Source organism: Podarcis melisellensis, assembly GCF_964234715.1.
Source record: "Podarcis melisellensis genome assembly, chromosome: 5".
Lineage (NCBI taxonomy): Eukaryota > Metazoa > Chordata > Lepidosauria > Squamata > Lacertidae > Podarcis > Podarcis melisellensis.
Window position 1 is genome coordinate 47,824,700 of NC_138537.1, and position 15,138 is coordinate 47,839,837.

The 15,138-nt window shown below is 39.7% G+C and overlaps 1 protein-coding gene and 1 long non-coding RNA gene across 4 annotated transcripts in view; one reads left to right on the forward strand and one right to left on the reverse strand.

Moving 5' to 3' along the window:
• Positions 1–10,709, forward strand: part of SMC3 (structural maintenance of chromosomes 3) — a 30,619-nt gene extending 19,910 nt beyond the window's left edge. The window contains exons 19-29 of the mRNA XM_081912044.1: positions 13–165; positions 1,206–1,357; positions 2,177–2,335; positions 2,771–2,878; positions 3,249–3,357; positions 3,934–4,181; positions 4,271–4,483; positions 5,309–5,500; positions 5,597–5,774; positions 6,746–6,852; positions 8,779–10,709. Coding sequence (XP_081768170.1) covers positions 13–165; positions 1,206–1,357; positions 2,177–2,335; positions 2,771–2,878; positions 3,249–3,357; positions 3,934–4,181; positions 4,271–4,483; positions 5,309–5,500; positions 5,597–5,774; positions 6,746–6,852; positions 8,779–8,850 — 1,691 coding nt within the window. The 3' untranslated portion in view covers positions 8,851–10,709. The remainder of the gene's footprint in view (positions 1–12; positions 166–1,205; positions 1,358–2,176; positions 2,336–2,770; positions 2,879–3,248; positions 3,358–3,933; positions 4,182–4,270; positions 4,484–5,308; positions 5,501–5,596; positions 5,775–6,745; positions 6,853–8,778) is intronic.
• Positions 5,776–15,138, reverse strand: part of LOC309370405 — a 32,964-nt gene continuing 23,601 nt past the window's right edge. For 2 of the 3 annotated variants that reach the window (XR_014168538.1, XR_014168540.1), the window contains one exon: positions 5,776–6,416. This is a non-coding gene — a long non-coding RNA (uncharacterized lncRNA). Of the gene's footprint in view, positions 6,417–14,704; positions 14,816–15,138 lie in introns of all 3 variants that reach the window. The other variant, XR_014168539.1, reaches the window with a different exon arrangement.

A 15,138-nucleotide genomic window follows, 5' to 3' on the forward strand; every position in this document is an offset into this window, starting at 1 on the left:
CCCCACCCCCAGGTGATCAAGTCAGCCACCGAGGGGCTTTGACTGGGGGTTATTATGACACAAGAAAGTCTCGACTTGAACTGCAGAAAGATGTAAGAAAGGTGGAAGAAGAACTAGGAGAACTTGAAGCAAAGCTCAATGAAAACCTGCGAAGAAACATTGAAAATATCCTTCATAGTGCTTGTTCATTTGTGGAGGATGTTGTTGGTGGGATTGCTTATTTGCCTGTTTCTCAGTAAAATAACTGCATTGTGTGTAAGAGAATGGATGACTGAGGTACAAATAGTGTGTGAATGCTGTTGGTAATTTTGTATGTCTCTCAGTGTACATGCATTTGTCTTCTGCGTGAAGACGAGTAAGAGATGACAGAAGTTTATAAAATTAACCCTGGCATGGATAAAGTAGATAGAGAAAAGTGGGGTGTTTTTTTCCTGTCTCATGGCACTAGAACTCATGAATAACCAATGAAGCAGTGTTGGAAGATTCAAGATGGATAAAAGAAACTACTACTTCATGCAACACATGGGTAAACTGTGGAACTCACTCCCACAGGAGGCAGTGATGGCCATGAACTTGGGTGGCTTTAAGAGCAGTGGCCAAATTCATGAAGGAAAGGGCTGTCAGTGGTTCCTGACCATGATGGTTATGCTCTTCCTCCAATGCTTCTGAATACCAGTTGCTGGAAACCACAGAGGGGAGAGTGCTCTTGTGGTCGAATCCTGCTTGCTGGTTTCTGACAGGCAACCGTTCAGCCACTGTAAGAACAGGTAGCTGGACTAGATGGGCCATTGGCCTGATCCAGCAGGCACTTCTTACATTCTTATGCTTTGGTCACTGTTCGGGAAATGCAGAAGGGCTGGTTGCTCTTAAGAAAATGTAGTGTAGGTATATTGTTGCTGAGAATCAGTAAAGATTTGCTCAGCCTAGAAGAACAGAAAAAGGGGCCTTAACAGCATATTTGCAGAGAGTAGCTCTTCACCAGTAGCATTGTAGAAACTGAACAAATATGCCAAGAGCTTTGCTCAAAAAGTGCATATGAGATAGAAGGTTGTGGCATGTAGTATTTCTGTCCATGTTAATATGCTATGATTTGTAAACAGCCTTTATTGCTGTAAAAGGATTCATTTTTTAAGACCAACAACATACTGATTTTATATCATTCATAATGTTCATGATGATCAGCATTTTTCCTTAGCACACTGCATGGATTAATAATGAAATTGATCAACTAATGAATCAGATGCAGCAGATTGAAACACAACAAAGAAAATTCAAAGCTTCCAGAGACAGCATCTTATCGGAGATGAAAATGTTGAAAGAGAAGAGACAGCAGTCAGAGAAAACATTTATGCCTAAGGTATGGGATCATAGATTTGTAGAGTTGGAAGGGACCACGAGGGTCATCTAGCCCAACTCTCTGCAATACAGGAATATTTTTCTCAACGTGGGGCTCAAACTCACAGCCCTGAGATTAAGAGTCTGTTGCTCTACTGATTGAGCTATCAACAGATATTTGAGAACATTTGCAACTTCAACTTGATCCTAACACTTGACTCGCAGTGGTTGGTTTAATGGAATAGACTAGAGCAACCACCGGTGCATCCACAGCCCAGTCATGTCGGCAGCAGGAAAAAACGCCGCTTTTGTCGCTAGTTCAGTTCCCTGGCTGAATCAGGCTAATTGCCGCCATATGACAGCAGTAGGGCATGCTCAAGATCCAGCAGATCCTGTGCTTACAAGTGGGCATTCCCCTGATGGTGGATCTTCCCCAGCAGCAGAGTCTAGTAAAGGGCCAGCTCTGCTCCATCCAAACGCCCTCCAGCTTGACAGTTCAAGGGCTTTGATTGCTCTTCCTGCACAGCAGATTATACTTTCATTATCTGGATTGTTCAGTGTGCTATCCAGTAGATTAACTGGTTTTAAAAAAGAGAAAAGGAATCAAGCAAGTGAAAGAATAGTAATGCTTATGATTATTTCTCAGTCAGTTTCATATTCCCTGAGAGTCCCTAAGGCTGCAGAGTAGCATTTTACTTTTGAGTAGGTACATATATGACTGAGATCACTGTTGTTGCTTATTGCGTTTAAGCCTTTTTTATATGGCATTTGCTGCTAGGTCACATAATTAGATAAATTGGAAGGCTTATTTCATGATACTCACATTTAATTTTTTCTTCAGCAACGCAGCTTACAAAGTTTGGAGGCAAGTTTACATGCTATGGAATCAACCCGGGAGTCTTTAAAAGCAGAACTGGGGACAGACCTGTTGTCGCAGCTCAGTTTAGAGGACCAGAAGCGAGTTGATGCACTTAATGATGAGATCCGACAGCTACAGCAAGTAAGGACAATTAAAATGAAAAATAAAATTGCTGTGATTAAGAAGGTTGGGAAATTATGTACAAAAGCCTGTTCGGAACTATTTCCTTCCCCACTTTCTACCTTTGCAACCTTTTCATTTGGTTGCAAAAATAGTGTGATACCAACGTTAGTCATGCATAGAGCTGACCTACTGAAATCAATGGATGCCCATAGATTTCAGTGGGCTTGCTAGAATGTACTTATAAAACATGTATGTAAATAGTGGAGAGCATAAAGCATTTAATGAAATACCAGTAAACAATTTTAGCCAATAATTTTAGTTTTGTAAACCACTTTGAGGTTTTAGTAACATAAAGCGATGTATAAATATTGTGAAATAAAATTATTTTTTTAAATCAATCAGCCAACAATATTTAGTTGTTTTTGTATATCCATATGTTTTCTTGGTTTATAGGAAAACAGACAGCTTTTGAATGAAAGGATCAAGCTTGAGGGGATCATCACAAGAGTCGAGACTTATCTGAATGAGAATTTGAGAAAGCGCTTAGACCAAGTTGAACAAGTAAGATATTTTATTTTGATCCACTCCATTCTTAACATTGTTTTTAAAAAACTATTTTTAAATCATCACAGTGACTTGGTATTTACTGGTGTGTCTCTAAGTTAGTGGATGTTCACATAATATTTATTTGTTGAACTGCCAACATTCAACAAATTTTGGAGAATCCTATGATGACACAAATATAAATTCTCTTTATGCAATTTTTGGTGTGAAGCTGCAATCTATATATTTCTAATCAATTATAAAAATGAGCTATTCAATAATAATATATTGTAAACCATGAAAAGTAACCTCTTCTATGTAGTATAGCCTATAGCTTCCTTATTTGCATCGGCTGAACTTGCATCCTGTTAACATTTTGCATTTTTAGGAGCTGAATGAGCTGAGAGAGACAGAAGGTGGCACTGTTCTTACAGCAACAACATCAGAGCTTGAGGCTATCAACAAACGAGTGAAAGATACGCTGGCACGCTCAGAAGGTTGGTAATCAAGAGAAGGTGTCATATCTAGTATATTTTATTAACATATTCTAAAATACAGTTAACTTAAAGTATTCCAAGAACAATTAACAAAGATTATAACACTGAAATGAAATCATGTTCAAAGAGTATACAGTACAAATAGTACAAAGAAGGATAAAGAATAACTAGAACTGGTAGCACAAGCCTGGACACATTAGCTGTGCTTCCCATTAAGCCCTCCAGAAGGATACAAACTATAAAAGCTTACTGGACTCCCTTAATGCAATGGATTCCATGGCTTCTTTCTGAAGCTGCTGCTAGAAGTTGTAGTGGATGCCGTGCTTGACATAATCTAAACATACCTTCATTTCTTTATACTGGCACATCTGGATTTTGTTGTCTTGTTCTTCATCACCTTTGGGAGTTTATTAACAACATTCCAGAGTACATTCCCACCCTACCATGGTTATATTTTAAAATCATAAATATTATTAATAAAGATTTATCAATGTGCTGCATTTTCTTTGTATATCAAGTTGTAAGGCTCAATTTCAACTATACGTTTTTATACTATTCTTTGATTTGTTATACTAGATCTGGACAATTCAATTGATAAAACAGAAGCAGGAATCAAAGAACTCCAAAAGAGCATGGAGCGCTGGAAGAACATGGAGAAAGAGCACATGGATGCTATTAATCATGACACAAAAGAGCTTGAAAAAATGACTAACCGGCAAGGCATGCTTCTGAAGAAGAAGGAGGAGTGTATGAAGAAAATCAGGGAATTGGGATCACTTCCCCAGGAAGCGTTCGAAAAATACCAGACTTTGAGCCTGAAGCAGGTAACAAAAGTGCTGAGTGCTCATCTCCAGAGACAGTGAGTGGTGGTTCATACCGTGCTCTGATGGATTTTCTCAATTCTTTTATACAGCTATTTCGCAAACTGGAACAATGCAACACAGAACTGAAAAAATACAGTCATGTCAATAAAAAAGCTCTAGATCAGTTTGTGAACTTCTCAGAGCAGAAGGAGAAGTTGATAAAACGTCAAGAAGAGTTGGACAGGGGCTACAAGTCCATCATGGAGTTGATGAATGTCCTTGAACTCAGAAAATATGAAGCTATCCAGCTGACATTCAAACAGGTATTATTTAGCACCCATTGTGAGTGACAGGGCTGTTTGATATGTTTTGAATTGCATGTTGGAAACAATTGTATTATGTATTTTGCATGTGTTCATATTTGTAAAGTTCATAAGTTGTCACCTGGTTTTATTTTCACAAGCAAACTGAGGTTACTGAAATCTTAGCAAGAACTTACTGTATGAAAAGGTCCTAACAGAGGCACATGTCTCAGACTAGATTCTAACCAGATTGTAAATGGTTGTAGGTGCTAGAAATTTTTTATACTGTACTACGTTTACCACAATTGCTATGAGTTTGATACAGGATAAACCTGGCCTTGACCCCACCAACTGCAGTATTGGCATTTGGTGCATGTGTGAAGAGACTCTGCTTGCATATCAATGCTCTACACAAGAGAAGAGATCCTGAGCCAATCCAGATTCTCTATCCCCACCCCTCCCCTGTGCACACGTGGAGGAGCTTTCTGTACATATGTTGTTGCAAGCATAGGGTCCCTTATACACACAGAGTATAGGGAGCCAGCCCATACAGTCCCCAGTCTTTTGTCATTCAAGTTTTTTGTTTTGCCACAAGCGCCAGTGGCAAACACCAGTTTGCTACTTTGTGTTTAGTGCACTTTGGAAACACTGAATCAGCAATTATTAGAGTACTTCTTTAATCAGGTGATGGGTTGGGATGGGATTTTCTAGGATGAACTCTTATGGCAATACTTTACCAAAGTAGCTTTTGAAATCCTTTTAAATTACTTTTACAAATATTTGTCAGAAAAAGCCTTCAGGTTATTTGTGCAAAGATTAATATGGATTGAATTACACTTTCTCAAGGTCTCAAAGAACTTCAGTGAAGTCTTTCAGAAGCTGGTGCCTGGGGGGAAAGCTACACTCGTGATGAAGAAAGGTGATGTGGAAGGCAGTCAGTCTCAAGATGAAGGTGAAGGTGGTGCTGAGAGTGAAAAGGGATCAGGATCTCAAAGCAGTGTTCCTTCTGTAGACCAGTTCACTGGAGTTGGGATTAGGGTAATGGAATATTTTACCTTGCACTCTCATGACCACAAATTATATTATGGTAATGCTTAAGAATTAGCAGTAACTAATCTTTCATTGTTCCTGCAGGTGTCATTTACTGGCAAGCAAGGTGAAATGAGAGAGATGCAGCAGCTTTCTGGTGGACAGAAGTCACTTGTGGCTCTAGCCTTAATTTTTGCTATCCAGAAATGTGACCCTGCGCCGTTTTACCTCTTTGATGAAATTGATCAAGCCCTAGATGCCCAGCATAGAAAGGCAGTTTCAGGTAGAGTCTTGGGTATTTTATTGTTCAACACAATGCTACATATTAATTCTCTAATTGCAGTTACAAAGAAAGCTTCTCATAATAAAAATAATTGGGATTATAGTTTCACTATAGCTGCTTAATATGACATATGTGCGTCTTGTGGCTGTCCTCTGGGGTACAGAAGTGAACTGCTGTTATGCTTCTCGGGAACACAGTTGGCTGTTTCACTGTAGCTAAAGGAAGGAACACAGGGAGATATTTGCCACTTCAAGTTGACCAGTTCCCTAGCTCTGTGGATTCCCCAGATATGTCTGGGTCTCACTGATGGGAATGACACTGTAATAGTAAGGCAGAGTATTACTTCTAGAAGGTAATCTGGCTTTATTAAGATGTGTAAACCTTATAAACCAACCTGGGGCCCTTCTTAGTGTGCGTCTACATGACGTCCAGAGGATGGCAACATGAGAATGGGTCTTTTCTGCAGCGGCTCCCTGTTTGTGGAATACTCTCCCCAGGGAGATTAGTCTGGTGCCTTCATTATATATATTTTTAGATACCAGGCAAAAGCATTCTTCTTCAACCAAGCCTTATTGCTGCTGCTTCCATCAGCCTTGGAAAAGTTTTCATAGTGGCAGCCCCAAACCTGCTCTGGCACATTTTCTGGAATGACAAAAGAGCAGTGCAGCCGCCAGGAAGATGGAGTTACCCCTTGATTTCTTGACTGGTATATTCCCAATTATATATTTCTTCCAAGTCCTTCCACATTTATTCCATACATGATGAATCAAATGCTGACCAAATCAAGCTCCTATGACAGTTTGCAGAATAGTCATGTGATGCCCACTCAAGCCAATTGCTGAAATTTGCTTGCATTTTAATATCACAATTTGTTATGTACCAGAACTTGCTTCATTTTATTACTTACCCACTAAAGAAATGCCTGGAAAATTATTTCAATGTTCGTTGAGAAATTTGTTTTACTTCCCCAGATATGATCATGGAACTGGCAGAACATGCTCAGTTTATTACCACAACTTTCAGGCCGGAACTGCTCGAGTCTGCTGATAAATTTTATGGTGTAAAATTCAGAAATAAGGTATGCAATTATAAAACGTGTTAAATAAATTATTGTAGGCAATGGCTGAAGTCCCTCCAAAGCATGATGGGACACTGTTACCATAAATAATAAATCTGGAACTTGCTTATAAATCACTTCATTAACAATAAAGGCACATGAATTCAACAGGCTTATGTTAAAGGCTACGATGGCCTCTGACACATTTCTAGTGACTTGATTGCTAATGTTTGCATAGATTTCAGCTTCATTTGACTGACTGAAGGCAAGGGTAGTACTGCACAGATGTCTAGATACACAGACATTTCAGAACATATGACTGGAGGGTTTTTATTTTTTACCTTTATTATTTTTAGTACAAAGTACGTGCTGTCCTCCTTCTATGCTGCTTTCTGTAGATGACAGTCTAAAAGTAGGAGAGTATGCACTCCATTCTATTAAAGATCCTGTGCCAAGAGTTTGAATTGTGCTGTTTGTATAAAATATGTAACTCTTGTCATTTAGAGTGTAGACCAAAGCCGTGATGTGTCACACTTGGGGGTGGTGTGTGTGGATGGGATGGTCACCCTCCACCAGCCCAGAACAGCCCCACTGACTGTGAAGTGTAGCTCTCTTAACTTGGAGCTCCCTTTTTCTTCCACTGAAAGTGCAGGCTGGCAGAAGAACCACTGGCATGAATGTTCAAAACAGGGTGTTTGAGCGCTGCCCCGCTGGCCTCACTTGATGGCCTGTACCCACCCCTGGGAGGGACAAGCTTGTGGATACAGTGGTTGCTTTGCCACTTCATTGTGTTGCACTGCTGCCCAGCCAGGGTTTGAATTGCTCTGGCTGATTATTTTGCTCTGCCGTTGCTGTTCATAGGTTGTGGGATCAGGTATGCAGGACTCTAAAGCTCTGAGTAATGGAAATCTTGTTCTGACACTCATCACTCCAGTTTCTGAAACATCACAAGGCAGTGTTCATTCACTTTCAAATACAGGGGTCTTCCCACTTATGCTGGGGTTACATTCTGGGGCCCTGCATGCATAAGCAAATATTTTGTAAGTGAGGCTAAAAAGCCTCCAAATGCCCATTTCCCCCCTGCTGCCCAGCAATCTCATTGTCACTCTCTCTCCACACCTAGAGTTAAAGTTCTGGGGCCAGCTGGAGATGTCAGTTGCTAGGTGGGGAGAATGAACAGCCTACACAAAGCCCTGCTGTATCTCTCATCTTTTTGGAGCTTCCTCCTTCCTCACTGAAGTCCTCCTAGGGCTTCTGGGAGGGTCTCCTCACTGGCCACAAGGACTCTCCAGCTCTCCTGCCATTTCCTGGTTTTAATCTCTTTATTTCCTGACACCGTGCATATTTGTGGTCGTGCAAGTTGATTGTGTCTAAGTGGGATGATGCCTGTACATATTTGCAAGCATAAAGGTTAGAAATGGAAGCTGGATTTAGGATGCAGTATTGCATGCTGAGATTTTCCTGCATGTTTTCAAAATGTAGAGTTGTGTGTGGAACATTTGGTAGAATGATTTTGTCTGGCTCATACATTAATTTAAAAAAGGTAAAGGGACCCCGGCGTACAGCTTCCAGGTCATGTGGCCAGCATGACTAAGCCGCTTCTGGCGAACCAGAGCAGTGCACGGAAATACCGTTTACCTTCCCGCCGGAGCGGTTCCTATTTATCTACTTGCACTTTGATGTGCTTTCGAACTGCTAGGTTGGCAGGAGCAGGGACTGAGGAACGGGAGCTCACCCCGGCGCAGGGATTCGAACCGCTGACCTTCTGATTGGCAAGGCCTAGGCTCTGTGGTTTAACTCACAGCGCCACCCATGTCCCCATGCATTAATTACACAGTTACAAATTTACAGTACTGTAGAGGGAGAGTGCTTCATAAACACCATGGAGCTGTTATGTTGGCTAGCATCTTCATTGATTTCAAAACTGTGTTTCTTTTTCTGATTAAGGTCAGTCATATTGATGTGATCACAGCAGAGATGGCCAAAGACTTTGTGGAAGATGATACTACTCATGGATAAGTGGCAGAGAGCTGTCAGCCTGTTGGGAAAGTCTGTAAAATATTTGTTTCTACACTGGGCAGCTGTGTAAAATCTGAAATACATTGTGACTGTTCAAAAGCTATTTTAACATAAGTTAATGGAGCATCTGAATATTATGACTTCTGTATACATTGGATTCCATTTTACATATGTGCTGTTAAATTCTTTTATAAAATACCTGTTAATTTTACCGTCATACTATACCTGTAGCTTTAAAAATGTACTTTTAATGTGTCTTTTTTGCTGTTTTAACTTTTTGGAGTTTTAAATGCCAGTTCTTCCTTCCCAGTTACAATTTTAATGTTTATACTGCCTCACATGGTTTTTTAAAATAGCTTCAATAAAATAATTGTTTTTAATGCTGTAATTTAGATACATGTTCTTGATATTGGGAACTGCTATACTGTCTACTATCACTTCATGTAGAATGCAGATTGTTTATGTGTATGGAGATCAATATTTGGCAATAGAGCTTATAGATGAATTTACACCTGGCTTGTAGGTCATTGGCTTTTTAGATGTCATGATAGGTTACAGAGATTGGTTGTAAATCTATATGTAAGCTTCTGCTTGTGATACATGGGATTCGGTGCCTCACAATCAGATAGGTTTTCTATTCCATCAGCTTTACTCTGTTTTATAGCTTAGGAACTCATGCAACTCTGAACACCTATCATGCTCCACTTCAAGTTAGTTATATGCAGAGCATCTGTTCTGGTTAAATGAAGTATCTCATATTTCTACCATTTTCATTGCTAAATAGCATGGGGTGGGAAATTTTGATTCTATATAATTTGATGTATTAGTGCAACATACTTATTCTACAGATGTTTTACAACAGGTGTGGGGAAACTTTGGCCTTCCAGTTATTACTGAACTACAACTCCCTTCAGTGCTAGCGAAGTTGGCTAATGGCCAGGGATTATGAAAGCTGTAGTTCAGCAGCAACTGGGTCATTCATATAGATTCTCCCACAAATTATATCTAAGATTAAAATCATGAGTTATCCCAATCTATGAGTGACTCCACAAGTATGTCACCTCCTTTCAGGTTTCAGTATAGCCATGTCAAAGAGAGAGGTTTACATCCTTCACACATGATATCATTGCAGAAGTGGAGCACTCTGGAGAGCAAGACTTATGTGAGATTTTACCTCAAAGTACCTTCCTTGATCATCTTCAATTGTACAAAGCAAGCAAGCAAACAAAAACAAAAACCCATTCAGATGCATCAGCTGTGCTGCATTAGCAGGAAAAAGAGATTAGTTTGGTTTAATACTGACCCCCTCCCCTCGTAATTTAGGATAGTAGCCAAGCAATGTAGGATTAGTTCCATGTTTATGTCTGACTAGATTCAGATCGGCGATCCAAAATATATTATTTGCTATTGGCAGAGCCAAACTAGCAGCTGGTGGCATTGTAAAATAAAACTTTTAGAATGCCAAGCCAGGGAGGCAAGCCAAGGCTTCATTTAGTGTTGCTCGAGTAAACAATCTCTTAATACTTCAAAGTGCTTTAAAAATCTGTGCATAGGTTTACTTTCTTTTTTACAAAGTACAGTTTTTAAGGAGCTGATCAGTAAATGCTTTTTTTAAAAAAACACGAAATTGCATTGTTGAAGGTGTTGCACAATAAAAACATTTTTCCTTAGTGTCACTATTGTAGATTAGGCATTAGCACGTGGCATTCTTGGCAGGTGAGCAGCCACCCCACCCCATCTGCTCAACATGTTTTGTTTTAAACTGTTTTAATGTTGTATTTTAAATTGTTGTAACCTGCCCTTGCCCTTACGGGTGAAGAAATTTATTATTATTAATAATAAAAAATAAAAGTCAGAAAGCTGTGTTTGGGCTTTGTAAGATAACAGCATTACAGTTAGCTCCTTTCCAGAGAACACGAAACCAGGGTAAGCACTGCGACCCTGGAATTTCTTACTTCTTGGACTATAGTGAGATGAGCCCAAGAGTATTTTCAAATCTTTGTTCTCCATTCTTTTGTGAAACGGAGGACAGGAGACATTCCTATTATCAGGAGCAGATAATATATAATAACTTCACCTCAACTCAGAATCTGTGGATTTTGCTCGAAAATTCTCCAGGTTTTTACACTTTCTCTGAATATTTGTTATCGAGCTGGTTCCCCCACACTAGTATTTGCTTAATACACAATGGATGGTTTTTAGTATTGACAAGTGTTAGTTGTTACACGATGGTTTATCACCCTTGTTTTCAGACTCTTGGTCATCAGGGATCCATTTCCACATCTGCCAAGGATTCCCTGCATATCTGGTCACAGAAGCCTTGTAGACCACACAGAATTCTCGTGCATGTCTTAGGAGAGGTGCAGGGGAACTAGTAGCCCTCCAGATTTGTTGGACTACAACTACCATTCCTGACAATTGGCTGTGCTGACTGGAGCTGATGGGAGCTGGGGTGGACACAGATTCTATATCCAAGTTTAGAAGTACTGACTGGAACAGAACACAACCAATTTTAATGTTGGTGGACAAACTAATTTCAGACATGAGATTAATTGAACCTGGCAGGCATAAAGTGTGCATTCTACCACTGAACTGTGGCCCCTGTCCTCATGGTAGGCTTAGTTAGTTCTAGAATCTGATTTCAATGCCAGGGCTGAATCCTAGAATTTTGTGGAACTTTTCGACTGTTGATTAGAGATGGGCAAATCTGTCAATTTTTGTTTCTCTGTTTTCTCATTTTTCAAAACTTAAGTTCCATTCTCCACATTTCCACTTTACTGTGTGAATCTTATTCAAACCCTCATGAGCACCCATCATTTTAGCATGATATTTGATTGTATCCAGTTTTCCCTAACACATTTTTGCAAAGCAATTTTCCATTATATATATATATATATATATATATATATATATATATATATATATATATATATACACACACACACACACACACACACACACACACACACACACACACTCTTTACCCCAGAAGATGCATTTTTGTAAACGTTACTAGACGAGACCTGCATTGCAAAATTCAGAGGTCAAATTTGAAGGATGGCTGTGTTTTGGTTCTTGTAATGTTTTGGAAAGTGTGAATTTGATGAATTCTCTTTTAAATGCAAACTGAATCAGATCTGCCCCCGCCCCCCCCCATCTCTATGACTGACCAATTTGGTGTTTTATTTTGTTCTGAAAAAAAGCATGCTAAACTACATCCCTTCCTCATCTGATACTGCACATCTAATTGATTGGCTGAGAAGTACCGGTATGTGGTAAAAGCATATTTCAGCATCACTGGGGAGTTCTCAGGGTAGCTTCTAGTTTCCCTTTTGATGCCATATCCACTCCTCAACTATCCTGGGATTTAATAGCTGCAGATCCCACCCTGGACCAGGGAAGAAGATGTGCAAAATAATTCTCCACCAGTCAGCTCCTGCTACTCCCAAATTTCAAGCAACCACCACCACAACAGGCTCTATTTTGTGAAGTGGGCTGCTGGAACACAAGGAGGGGATCAATTGGAGTGGAGGTTATTTTAATGGAAAGACAGTGGGCCCTGGTACCATTCTTGGGCTCAGCTTGTGTCCAGAGGTCCCTTGTTTCTCAGTTCTGTGGCCCTGCCTACGATATTAAGCATTTTTGGCAGCATTTTTGTACAGCCCTACACTTACATTCCCAGGGTGGTTTACAAGAAGAATGCATTTGCCTTTTAATATTTTTAAATAGTAAGATAAAAGCCACAAAACAACAAAAAGCATAAAGCAGCAGGATTAAAATATATATATATATCTAAAAAGCTTGGGAAAGATGAAAGTTTATTGCCGAGGCCAAAAAGGCAGTGAAGTAGGCTTGCAATAAGCTTCTTTGGGGAAAGCATTCCACAACTGAGATTTAACCGCTCCGTACAGGCCCCACTCACTCTGGTAATTATATATATAAAAAATTCTGCTATAGAGGCAGTGGCTGGCCTCATACAAATCACACATCTATTGGCATAATATGAAGAATCGGAGTGTTACTGTTTTGTTGCTTTTGACCAGGTTTCGACCAGTCATTTGTAGGGTTTGTTAGTAGAATCTATGATCTCTAGTACGTTTGTCTTGGTTAATTGGCCTCTGAACCTCTGTTCTGTGTATAATGGATTGCAAGGTTCTAGTTTTGAAAAAGAATGCCCACACTAAATTATGCAAACCTGAAGCCTGCCTACCCTTGCCCTGAAGCAGGGCTGGAGGGACTTAATGGCCCTCCAGATTCTGTCAGACTCTCACTGCCAGCAGCCCTAACCAGCATGGCCAATAGTCAGAAATCATGGGAGTTGTAGTGCAGCAACATCTGGAGGGCCAGAGGAGCCTCAACACAGCAGGAATAAGGCTTTCTGCGTCAGAGGGCAGGGCTTCCAGACTTGTTTTTTTTTAAATACCTGACAGTATTTGGTAGATAAATGTAGATGTTATTTGCTGATGACAGCGTATTTTCTTTATTGACAAAGCTTGACAAAATCAGAACCACCAGGAGTCAAGAATATGCATTTTAACTGTTTTACTTTCAAGTGTCCAATTCAAAATGCAAATTAAAACTTGCTTGAAATGGTCTCCTGAGAAAAATTAATGTGGAAAAATGGAAAACTCTGTCATTTTAAACATTTATGAGAATTCATTTCAGCTCTGCTTGCTGTATGTGTTTACAGCCGCCAGGTGGTGTCTCTAACCTGACATCGCATGGCCAAGCCCATGTTTTTCTTTAACTTGCCAGCTGTTTCATATTAGTCAAATAGCAATGTGCAACTTCAAAGTGTTGCTGCCTTCAGGTTCCATTCTTCATAAGGTTAATGGACAAAGTGTGAAGTAGTTTATGTTTCTTGAAGCAAGCAGTTGCTTTTAGCGTGCCTACTTATAAGCACAGCGGGTGAGCATCAATTTTCAGTGCTACTGGAAGCTTGACGCAGCTGTTTCAAATTACATTTCATGCACTGGCAATTATCTGCTTTGTTTGTTCCAAAAATTGCTGCATTCCTTCCTTCCTTCCTTTGACTCAATTTTTTAAACTAATTTACTCCAGTAGTACATGGCAATATTAGTATATGCTGGAAGGGGGGGGGGGAGGCCCAGCCTGGTGGAAATATAATGGAATAAATTGCAAAGTGAGTCTCGATACTTGAGACAGAGACGCCCAACCATTCCTTGCTTAATAGACGTGTGATCGTTTTAGCTCAGGAAGCATCGCCATCAGGAATTCGGGTATTACTGTTACATAAGTATGTGAACCTCAGTGTTCAATTTGTGTTCAAACCTTAAAATAATGTTTTTAAGGTATTTCACAGATTTTTGTCCTGCTTTTAAAAATAATGTCCTATTCAAAGCCGATCGCCAATAAGTAACTATATAAAACACACTCAACTGTTCTTTAACAGTTTTTTAAATTAAAAAAACTTAATAACTTCATTATTGTGTGCAAAAGAAATGTGAGAGGTGTGTGTTCTAAACCATGAGAAAGAAAAAAAGAACTCTATATATTTCTCATCCTTGTGATTTATGGACCTTCCTTTGTGCCAATTAATGATTTAATGAGTTTGTGCCAATTAACGATTATGAACATTGACAGCAATCCTATGTATATCTCCTTAAAAGTAAGCCTCACTGCATTAAATGGGCCTTACTCTCAGGCAAAAATTGCATACACAAAGTCACAATACCAAAGCTTCACTATTGGTATGTCTGCACCCAATTAGATTATTAAAGGGGTGAACTGTGGACAGAAAAGTTTTCTCAATTGTTAATCTGACTTGGATTGTTTCCTAATAATAAAATTCCACACAAACAAACAAACAGAATTTCGACTCTTCTACACTTACAATTTCTAGTTGTATAGTTGCTGTTTGATCCAGTGTGTACCTTTGGTCACAGGTTGTTTCTTCTTAGAGTTAGTGGAGGATTTTCCTTCCCACACTAATGCAGGGTTGTGCCTGAACAGAGAAAAGTTTGATGGGTGTGATCACACCTCTTAAATACTATCATGTTCCTTCAGTCTGTGAATGTCTGAGCTATGGGCATGTGCATCAGGATAGCCCTTTTGTGGCTTTGCAGGCCGGGTATTTGTATTAAATGTCTAGTATTGCAGAATTCTAACCTTGCCAGAGAATAGGAGATTCAGCAAGAAACTATTATTCAGCTGGTTACTGTGACAACATTTTGCCTGTAGCTAATGAATGCTGTCATGGGCGGTACAGTGGTACCTCGGGTTACAGACACTTCAGGTTACAGACTCTGTTAACCCAGAAATAGTACC